At 44.0% G+C, this 11518-nt stretch overlaps 1 protein-coding gene across 8 annotated transcripts in view; it reads left to right on the forward strand.

The window, feature by feature from the left end:
• The first annotated feature begins 2354 nt into the window (after positions 1-2354).
• The window catches only part of LOC109642379 (DNA (cytosine-5)-methyltransferase 3A-like), a 39884-nt gene continuing 30720 nt past the window's right edge, over positions 2355-11518 (forward strand). For 5 of the 8 annotated variants that reach the window (XM_020107145.2, XM_020107139.2, XM_020107140.2 and 2 more), the window contains exons 1-2: positions 2355-2509; positions 6078-6169. In XM_020107145.2, coding sequence (XP_019962704.1) covers positions 6101-6169 — 69 coding nt within the window. In that variant the 5' untranslated portion in view covers positions 2355-2509; positions 6078-6100. The remainder of the gene's footprint in view (positions 2510-6077; positions 6170-11518) is intronic. The other 3 variants (XM_020107146.2, XM_069514653.1, XM_069514654.1) reach the window with 1 other exon arrangement.

Consider the following 11518-nt stretch of genomic DNA (forward strand, 5'->3'; position numbering starts at 1 on the left):
TAGTGTGGATGAGCAGTTCTCACTTTTCCCATGAGCTTCCTACAGAGGTCACGACTCAGTGCATGTGAGGGTGTGTATACAAGGGGGGGGGGGGGGGGGGGGGGTGTAAACTATAGACTGAATAAAGCACATTGAGGTTTTCTGTGTGTTGGTGACCTCACTGACTGCTATAAATAACCCCCACCTCTTATACGCTCCCTCCACACACACACACACACACAGTGTAGTTATGACCCTGTGTAGTAAAGATCTTTTTCTTCTCGGAGGTCGAACTGAGTTTAACCTTCGAGAAACAAGCGATGAACTCTGAATCAACATCGCGCTTTGATTTGCTGAGATATATCGAATGTATTGTGATGCACAACAAACATTGCAGACTCATTTCTTCTCGGTGGACTAATTTATCAATTGATGCCTAATTGCTATTATTGCTTTAATCCACAATCATCGCTAATTTAGTGGATCTGACACATTCAGGATGTTGTGACGTTATATTAAAAATAGTTTGAAAGAAAAACTGCAACAACCTTGAATTATCTGTTAATAAAACGTGCTCAACCCTGAGGGAAGAAAGATTATACTTAAATCATTCCCAATATTATTCGATACTGCTTAAATAGATGTTGCTGGACAGATTAAGCTCCACATGGACTTCTGCATTTTTTTAAACACAAGCTCATGTTACTTCTTATCAATTCTGAGATGTTAATCAGCGGCTGCTTTGAAATTTGCTATTTTTCCCCTACATCCTCCCCTCTGTCGACTGCATTTACCGCTTTTCTTTTCCTATGTTTCATAGAAAACCACGTCCACAGCAGCCGGAGCACACGTCTCGACTTGTTCCTGCAGCCCTCTGCTTCACCTGTTGGAAAACCTGAGCGGAGAGATTAGAGGAAGCGAACCCACCAAGCAAGAAAACTGTCAGCGGAGACACAGTACTTAGGTAAAACATGACAAAAATGACATCTGAGACACATTTGGTCCAGAACCACATCCCTCTAACACAGCGGACACACCTGAGGACTCACACGAGATTACGAAGAAGACAAATGATCAGAGAAAGAGAAAGAATTTTAAATCATGTTCATTCATTGGACTTTTCTCAGATCTTCACTCGTGAAACTGGAGCGTCAGAGCTTTTTAAAGGTGCTTTTTAAGTTTAGATGTCACCTCGACCCCTGAAACCACAGATATGACTACGTTTCCTCCAGGCCGTGAAATGCTGACATCAAACACACCGGGAACAGGAAAGTCATGTAAAGACCAGTTACTAGTCATCGGCCATATTTCTTCTCCTTGTGGTTGATTTTTGTAGTGGCCTAGTTTTTCGATTGGAACTTTGGTTATTTTTCAGTGACCACAAATTGCAGTGTGAACGTAGCACGAGAGGATGTTTTGTGTCTCTATGGTCATGTGTCTCTCCCTACTTGTTTTCTTTGTCACCATTTTGTGTTGATACTGGTTTTTCAGTATCTGTCTCGTTGTTTGTTAGTTCTCTTCTTCTTCTTCTTCTTCTTTGTTAAGTCCATTGGCAGGCGGCAGCCAACATCAAGGTGCAGTACCACCATCTACTGTATCTCTTATTATCCTATTTGATAAATGCGATAAAATTAGTTGAGCGCTTCCTCTTCCTCCTCTACCCTACTGGGCGCCAAGGTGCCGTTGGCTGCCAAAAGATGGAAAGGTGAAGAAGAAGGCCCCTTTGACCTCTGCCGTCCGGGTACATCCATGGCTGTGTCTCAAGTCAGCGGCCGCATCCTGCCGAGGAAACGGTCCACACAACCGACGTCAGCCGCATCCTCCAATGGCCGCGAAAATGAGATGACCTTTTGACGTGTTCCGTTATCGCCTCGATTTTTGACGCTAACATCTCTTTGAAAAACAGTTTGTCACGGATGCGCAATGAATCATGGGATGCGTTGGGCCCGGAAGGATCCACCCGGTGGACCAGCCGTTGCTCGGGGGCTGGAAGGACACGTTTAAAGGAGCCAGTCGCGCTGCCGTGCCACAATCGGACGGAAGGACGCGGCCCACGAAGGACGCAGCCCGCGAAGGACACAGCCCGCGAAGGACGCAGCCCGCGAAGGACGCGGCCCACGAAGGACGCAGCCTGCAAAGGATGCATCCCCTGAATTAGGACACAGCTCATGTCTCCTACCTGAGTCCAACCTCTAACACCTGTTTGTGTGCGTGTGCGCGCGAGTGACGTTTTGGTTGTAGACTTTAGGACCCGGCGGAAACTTTCTGTGTGGTGCGGCAGAGCCTCTGCGGTTAGAGAGAGAGAGAGAGAGAGAGAGGGAGTGTGAGACAGAGAGAGAGAGAGAGAGAGGGGGGAGAGAGAGAGAGAGAGACAGGCGGGGGAGCGCGAGCCAGCAGCGGAGAGAGAAGACCTGGTAGAGCGCGAGGAGAGAGAGAGAGAGAGTGAGAGAGAGAGAGGTCGAGATTGAACGGGAGGAGAGAGAGAGAGAACCACCGTCAGGCTCCGGGAGGCAGAGCGACGGACGACACGGTAAATATAAACATCACATTTGGGCTCGTGCACGCTCCCGTTACCGCCGTTAAGTTCGCTCCTAAAGTCATCGCTCGCGCGCTCCGTGGGTTCCGTCTCGGCAGATGATGTGCGCGTGAGGACGGAGCGGTGAACTTGGGGACTTGTGTTTTACCGGAGGCAGAATAAAACCCACCGGGCCGCACGCACGGTTTGTAGCGGGTGTGTGTTGCACGGTATCCGGTGGACGAGGTACGGTTAACCCCCCCCCACCCCTCACCCCCCCTCACCGGCAGGTAACGTTAAACCGGAGCGCGCAGTCACCTCCGACCACCAGATGCAGACACATCAGCGCGCGGAACCGAGCGAGCGGGAGCGCGCGCCTGCCGGGGTTAACGGGTGCATTCGGTCTGAAACGCGCCCCCGTGTGTCAGTGTGTTTATTACCGGACACACTGCAGCTTATCGTCGGTACACACCGACACGTGTCTCGCACCGGCGTCCCACCCCCCCACCCCCCCCACAAACACACCCACACCCACAGACACAACGGGATTATACACCGTTTCCTCAGAGGCCGTCCGGTAAAGGCCGCGTGAGGTCGCTCCCCGTATTATCGTTATTCTGAGCTCCGTTAAGGCAGCACGAGGGAGGACGGTACTTCCGGTTTGCTGTTTGAAAATAAAAGCCTCAGCGAGCAACGTCAGGCCGAACAGATGATTTCACACTAATAACAACATGAGATCAGTCGATCCATCACATTTTACTCACACAGCCCACATGCACTCATCACTCTCTGTCTGATGGAGTTTAACGAGGTGCAACGTCCTCGGTTTTTAAACCCTCAACAAGAGTAAAACTACCAAAAAAAAACTCGAGCAGATTGTGAGATACAGACTGACCGTCTCATCACAAGCTGTACGAGTGTTCGCAGACTAAAAATAACTTCCTCTAACGAGTGATGGGGAGAAATGATTGAAACGGCCAATTGCGAACATCTCATTGTTAACTCGAACAATAGACGGGAGGTGCTCTGAAGTCTGTGGCCGTTATCCGGACATCTTTCTGAAGATGTTAATGATCTGTGGGAAACGACCTGTGTCGGCTGACATGACGTGCAGGTTTCCTGCACAATGTGATGTCACTGGTGTCTATAACCTGCTGTTTGCCTCATGTATGTTTAACATGACTAACTGATGCAGCTCATGTTGCTTTGAGCGACAGTGACCGCTGCTTAACACGTTTTGTGTTGTTTTTAGTTAGAAAGTTAGTGTTGACGTGTTGTTGTTGGTTAAAATGTAATTGTTAATGTTCTGACGTTTTTAGTATCTTGCAACATAAAGTTTTCAGAAACCATAGTTGAATTAGTAAACTACTATTCCACTGGATAGTGAAAGCATTGTAGGTTGTTGAGGGTTGTTGGGTTTATGACCTCAGGTGACCTCAGTCTAAAATGTCTAAAATCTTCAAATGACCCAATATCTTTATGAATATTGATATTTTAAAAAGTGCTAAAAAGGAAGATAACTCAGTTTTACCTGCCTTTGAAAATTATTTTCTTTATGCTCAAGTACAAAACCGGTTTATCTGCCATTTATCTGCCTTTTGGTTTGGTTCAAAGTAAGTCAGAGTGAGGCAACAATATTTGTCCCTGTCACCAACGACGATGACACGCTACTGATACCCCGAGGCCATCCACGTGCCAAAAGTGATTTAAATAGATAAAGAGCTACTTAAATGAATTTTTTTTTAAAACAGCAAATACATTATTTAGTGTATGCTTTTATTGTGAAGACAAATCCCCTACTTCCTTGTCTTGTCTCTGTCTGACTCTCTACCTTCACACACCTTTCAAGCTTTTTCTCTGCGCAACCATTTCTCCTCCCACCAGTTCAGGCTTCTGGGCCTTTAACTATGTTCTAATTTAAACCACTGCTGGCATGACGACTGGAACAGTTTAAATTGGTGTATGTAGACTTGCTATAGGTGTGTGTGTGTGCGTGCATGTGTGTGTGACCTACATATGCAGGACTTGGAGGAGTTGGTTGGTAGGTTGGCCTGGTGCCTGCAGCTCCTGCAAGGAGCCCTCAGGGGTGGAGGGGTGGATACTGTACACCCATTTCTACAAAGTTTCCACCCCGGTCTTTCCGCTGGTAACGCTGGCCGGCAGCCTGTTGTCTTTACAGTAGGTGATGTAAGGCCACAGCGTGAGGAGTGACATACTGTACAATACCTCCCGAGCAAAGCCAGACACATTGGCTGCAGTCGTAATGTGCTCAAGTCCAAATCACTGCCGAGATCCAGGTTACAAACGTTTGTCCTCAGATTGAGATCAGCAACTGACACCGGTCAACAAATCACCGACACGCAAACAATACAAAGATTTATGTGAGGATGCTCATGCAGGAGGAAGTGAGTGGAATAAGTGAAATGGAGACACGTGTTGTGTAGTGTGTCTGCTTAAGTGCAGCTGAGCTATCGCCATGGAAAATAAGGGAAGTCAGTTTTATTTAAAGAGCCCCAAATCACCACGGTAGAAAAAAAGAAAACCTCATAAAAATGGGGGGGAAATGGATGAAACCTCAGGAAAGTCCATTCATCGTATGTAGGACATCACAAAAAAAGACAGATAGATAGATTTCACAGTTTAACCACAGATTTGAATCTGTGCATGAGGTGTAATTTGATTACAGATGTTTTTAGCTGGTCGTGGAAAGTGCTGGTGGATCCAGATAGTGGAGGTGGATCATGATTGTGGTGGTGGATCATTGTGGTGAATCATGATCATTGTGGTGAATCACGATCGTGGTGGTGGATCACGACGTTGGACTGTGATCGTGGCGGCAGCTGATCATGGACCTCGGTTATAAAAAGACTGCTTTATATACAATACGCCTACTCCCATATTCTACTATTACTGACAATACCTCCTCCATTTCAGTTGTCATTGCTGCTGCCTTCATCTCTACCAGACAAAGACTAATTACAAAATATAATAATATTCAATAGTAATATATTTTAGCCATGATTTTTACCTTCGCAGCCATTTTGTCTCATGCAATGGACACAGACGAGCCCCAATCAATCACTGTGTGACAGCCATGTTGAAAGTTACCGTGATTCCAGCGGATTCCTTTGAGGACACCTGCGAGTGTGTGTGTGTGTGTGTGTGGGGGGGGACTTCCTGTTTTAACTGGTTACTATACGGAGATGAATATCTTTCTGCTTCTGTACGTGCAGCAACTATTCATCCATCAACTCTAGATCAGAGACACACGTGTTTTACAGGATAGACTCTGGGGCTGTGTGTGTGTGTGTGTGTGTGTGTGTAAAAGAGTAAGAAAAAGGTTGATAGGAAGAAAGACAGATAAGGAGAATGGAACCACATATTCAAAAATGATTTCCTTCTCAAACTTCCTCCTACTGTATATTCACTCACGTCACGCTCTGTGTTCTGTCTTTCATCTCCAGGGAGAGGGGGAGGACTGAGCGAGCGACCAACAGATTGAATGAAGCCGCACCTGGTGCTTCTGAGGGCATTTCTCATGTTTTGATTTGTTCCATTTTGTTTTCTTCACTTCCTGCACTAGGCTACACCGAGCCGCTCGTTGCCATGCCGTCCAACAGTCCGGCTGCCACGGAGACACCACAGACACCAGCGAACGACACGGTGGTTGATGTGGTGAGAATAGTATTATTACTTCTGTACTGATGTTTGCAATACATAATAATAATAATAATAATTTGAATTCTTGCATAAAATACTCTGTATATATATCAGTAAAAAAGTAGATTTAAATAAAATGTATGTACTGAAGTTACGTACCAGTGCTTCAAAATGTGCAGTGCAGCACTTTTAAACTTGGGTTCCACCTACGACTCTCTCCACTTCTACTACTACTACCACTGTTGTTGTTGTTGTTATTGCTGCTTCTATTATCATACGCGGTGAAATTATACCACTGATATTTTTGCAGCCTCAGATATTGTTACAGCTTTCATTACCACCACCACTACTACTTTGGCTGCTGAGAATGAAGTCCAGAGCTGTTTTTAGCCAATGCTCACAGAAAATCTGGCGTCAGAGAAAGTCAGAGCGTGTGTGTGTGTGTGTGTGTGTGTAATAACTAAACCTACAGTTATTTATTTACATTACCTACAGGCCTTTCTGCATTCCACACACTCACTCCGCCACATACAGATGAGACGAGTGCAGGAGTTTGGAGTCTCAAACAGTTTTTTTATTTTTTAGAAGCACGTGCACACCACACACACACACACACACACACACACACACACACACACAAGCTACCACACAGTCAGACATACACGCAGTGAAAAATGGCCCTTTTCATTTGCGCCCCCAGAGCCCAGGGCAGCCGTTGTAAATCTGCGAGAGGTTTGGAGTTCATTCTATAGTGCAGCTATATAAAGAACCGTCTTACTCACTTACTTCCACGTTCACACGGTGGCAGCGAGCCAACAAGGACAAAGTTTCCCGTATAGAGTTTGCTGTGTCTTTTTTAACTCTCTGAGACTCAACTCTGTCTTTTGCTCTCTGTGTGTCTCAAAGAGTCAAAAGTAAAAGACCAGAGAGAGAGAAATCTGAGTGAGTCACAGTGTTTGGGAGGTTTACTGTGGTGGTGGTGGTGGTGGTGGGGGGGGGACTGAGGTGTGGGAGGTTTGATTTATTCCAGTTATAAACTTTTGCACATGACAGAAGCTACTGGTTAAAATGATGAAGATAAACAATCATTTCTGTCGGCTCACACTACTACTACTGCTCTTTAGAGATTCAGCCCCATTCAATCAGCGAAATGAAATCAATATTTGATTCTCTGTTTCTTTAGCTGAAGCGGGTTTGACTGTTGGCGCAGGTATTTACAGAAATGAGTCTTTGCTGCATGCAAGGGAATTCATTTACTTTCTAAAACTTTTCATTTGTTCTCAGGACATAAATATTATAGGTTCCCTTGCTTCCGTCTTGCTACTCGTTGAAGGATCAAAGTCATTGACGGCTCATCGTGTTGCTGCTGTTGTGTTCTCTTGCTGTTCGGGTCTGTTTTATTTCTATAAACAGATTCTGCATGTGAATGTGCAGAATCTGTTGGCAAGCAGACAAGATTTCGGGGTTCTTCTGGTGTCTGTTTCTAGTTTGACAAAGATTTGAGAAGGCTTTGGTTGCCCGCAGGTAAACAGTCCGTGTGGAGAGCTAAAGAGGCAGAACACAATGACTGAAATGCATCAAATGTTGGCTTTTTTATCTGTCTGCATTGATATGCAGGTAGCTGTTAAATAGCCAAAATGTTGTTTGGACCTAAAACACCAACCATAAGTATCAGTGTTTGTGTTTTCTGTGGGAAAACCTTCCGTTTGTGTTGATTTGTCGGACTGTAACAATGTCCTGGGAACGGAGTCTTGGCCTAAATATCGGCTGTTGACTCCAGAAGCCTCAAAATATTGGCCGTTGCCCCCAGAGGGTGATTCAGACAATAGCTTGGCATGATCACATGTTGGATCAGGTCTAATTATCCTCATGTCTGGATGTGTCTTTGAGAATTAACATGGGCATGTTGGGGGTTGGGCAGGTTTTTCATTTGTCCGAGTCCACAATTTTGGACCTGTGAAAACCTCTACTTCAAATTCGGCTCTACTTTCTCACCTCCGCATACCTCGTCACTCACGGCATAGAAATAGACATAATAGACTGTCTGAAAGAGGGTTTTGTGTGTTTATATCATATATATATATATATATATATATTTATATTTGTGTTTTTATATTTGATAGTTTTGTGTGTTTTCCTATTTCTACCACTACTTTGCAACGATTGCAAGGTGATAGAGTCTTTTAGAAAGTGTGGGATCATTTAAGCTAATTGATCTCAGCAGATCTTTTCCCTATGAGACAGATGTTTTGGGAGGTCAGTGTCTGGTCGCAGAATAACTTTACTTTGAACAAGGAGCACTGGAGTAACAGTGGATGAAGGTTTTATTCGTTCAAAGGCCATAAGACGAGCCGTGCCTTCGCTTTAAAGAAGTGAGAAATGTGCTGGAGGATCTTTAAAAGCAGAACTCAGTATTCTGAGCACATGCACTGTGTTATTTATTCCATCTCTTAAAACCCATAAAGGTGGAGACGTCGCCATATTGTTCACTTAAGTGACCCAACATAGTTTAAAAACGGAGTTATATAAATAAGCAGGGTGCTCAGGACGGGTATAAATTGTAAATCTCACTCTGTTTTACAAATTACAAAATATAGAATTGACATCCTCTGAATCACAGATGTTTTTAATGAAGGCAGAATGTAGATAAAAGAGTTTGTTATATTGACATCTTTATCAAACAGTCATCAGGTGGGTGATAGATTCAGAGTGGAATTGAGAAAGAGAGCAGAAGAGGGGGGAGAGAGATGAAACGAGCAGGAGATAGATAAAGGGAGAAAGAGAGAGACGTAGAGGGGAGGACGTGGGGAAGAAAGAAAGAGGACAAGCTGTCTGCAGCTGATGGGATCCTCCTCTGTCCGCCCGGTTTCAGTCTGGTAACTTAGCAACTGGAGCAGCCGAAAATAACCTGCCGGGAGATAGAAATAGACCAAAGATACTCGGACAGATTGGCGAGTGTGTTTGTTGTGTGTGTGTGTGTGTGTGTGTGTGTGTGTGTGTGTGTGTGTGTGTGTGTGTGTGTGTGTGTGTGTGTGTGTGTGTGAGAGACGTATACTTGAAAGGATTTGGTTGAGTGTTTTCTTTTTTTATTATTATTTTTTTTTAGCTGTGCTGCTTTGTGTTTTTGTTTGCACATGTTGCACACGCGGCTCATGTTGCGTTGTTAAAAACGTGTGCTCGTCTGTGAGTGTGAGTCGTGACACAGGCATATGGGCAGCACACCAGGCCGACAGGGCCATTACCCCCCGCTCTGGCTGGTTGCTATGCTGATCGTCAGGGAAGTGACATCAGGAGCTTTAGTCAGCACAGAGGCCCTGTCGGAGACAGTTGCTAAGCAGTTTCTGCACCTTAGCGACCACTCAGCAACATTAATGGAAACACTCGCCTAACAGGAGGCAGCACACAGAATGAGACCTCACTGATTATAGCTGGAGACAGTTTATGACAGTATTCACTATTATTATCATTATTATAATTAGAAGTAGTAGAAGTAGTAGTTGTAGTAGTTGTAGTAAATCAAAACCGAGTGTCTGCAGCGAGCGTCTGCAGCTGTATCTATCATCAACATGGTGTCATCAGATTATTCAGTTGTTCTGTTGTCTGATAGTTTTTGTTTCACACGGTATTTGTTGCCTCTCATTTGTTTTAATCTTGTATCACTTGCCGCTGTTCAAACTTTGAACGAGTTGCACAAACCTCTGATTAAAACCATTATTTATTCCGACCGGTGCATTTAAAGCTGCTTGCTTCACTTCAGCAATACAAGGGTTGAATGTTTCATCCTTGTACCAGTGATTTAATTTCTGCCCGAGGCAGCGATGCACATAAAGAGCACTCAAACAATAAAAAAAAAAATGAAAAAGCCCTGTAATGAAAATCTCTGCGGCCAGAAATTCCTGCCTCCCGGCTAAAATTCTATGCTACTCTCAAAGCATCAGGAATGATGTGTGTCATGGTGAAGCCACATGAAATTTGAACTGTTTAAGTAAAGCAGGTGTTGTTTATTTTTCCTCTCGAGCCCAATAAAAGCTCTGCACAAACCCCCGAGACTCAGAAAGTCAAAGTTTGTCCGAAGCAGATGTAGAAATACAAAGTGTGTATGGACACGTGTGGGAGACGGCAGGTTCACAGCTCTGTTTAAAAAAAGATATTCACACCTCGTTCACTCAGGCTTCTCCTACATTCAAGCCACTATCTTTTCACACCCGTTAATTATTTGTTATGTATTTAAATCAAGGAAACACCTTCCGTCATCAGGAAAAGAGGCAGAGTTATTAAGGTCCAAGTCCTAAACCTTGTATTTGAATCCTAAAAAACTAAAATGTGCATTTTTTTCTCCATCTTTACTCCCATTATTGAGTTTTTACAGTAAAAATAACAGATGATTAAGTTTAACTTTCAAATAGAATCCTGCTTTTAACCAGATGTGACCAATCTCCATCAAATACAGTTTCAATCTATTGTCATAATGAAATTCAGTATCACCATTATTCAGGATTACACTGTATTATGACAGGATGAAGTCCACTTTGCGTATCCGTACTTCCAGAAAACACTTATAACTCAAACTTGTGAGATGTTTTATTTGTCAGTTGTTATTATTTGTAATTTGCTTTTTAACATCCATAATGTAATAACCTGCTATAACGTCTTTTGTCTGTTGGTCCTGATGCTGAACTCCCTCACACACTATCCAGGTGCTGAGGTATTTTTATTCCACACATCACTATTCTACAACTCTGCTGCTCCGTGCCACTTTTTCTCTGCTGTGAGCTGAGGAAGCTGTTTAAAATCGCTGAGATGAATTAATTCAGGTCCCAAGTTTCACAAAAAGCAGCAGCAGCATTATGTTCTCAAGGATTCTGACAAGTTTCTAAAACACTTCCGATGAATTATTAAATGTCTTAAAGAGATGTGTTGGGTATCCGTGCTCAGATGAGTCCAGTGCAGGACTGGTACGACGCGCATGTTGTCTACCAGCGCTTCTTAGTTAGATCGTTCGCAGGAAAACTACTGGAGGGATTACTACTACAAAACTTGGTGGAAGGATGTGGTATCAACCTTTTGGTTTGGATCCAGATCCGGGGACAGATCAACGATTAGTTTATCTGCTTCTTTAACATCGTGTGATTGGGGCGTTTTTCAACAGTTTTCATTTCATTGCTGGCTCTTAATGAAAACTATCAGGGGTCTTAACACTGATATTTATGAGTGTGCACAATTTGGTGCAGATCCAAACAAAAATCTGGATCTAGTTAATTTTTAATGTGGTTTCATGAGAGGAATGTTTGGCCTCGTCGGTATCGGAAGTCATTGCCATCGTACTAGTTTGAAAACTTGGCCGGATTTTGAGAAATTCGAGTC

Source organism: Paralichthys olivaceus, chromosome 19 (assembly GCF_024713975.1).
Source record: "Paralichthys olivaceus isolate ysfri-2021 chromosome 19, ASM2471397v2, whole genome shotgun sequence".
Lineage (NCBI taxonomy): Eukaryota > Metazoa > Chordata > Actinopteri > Pleuronectiformes > Paralichthyidae > Paralichthys > Paralichthys olivaceus.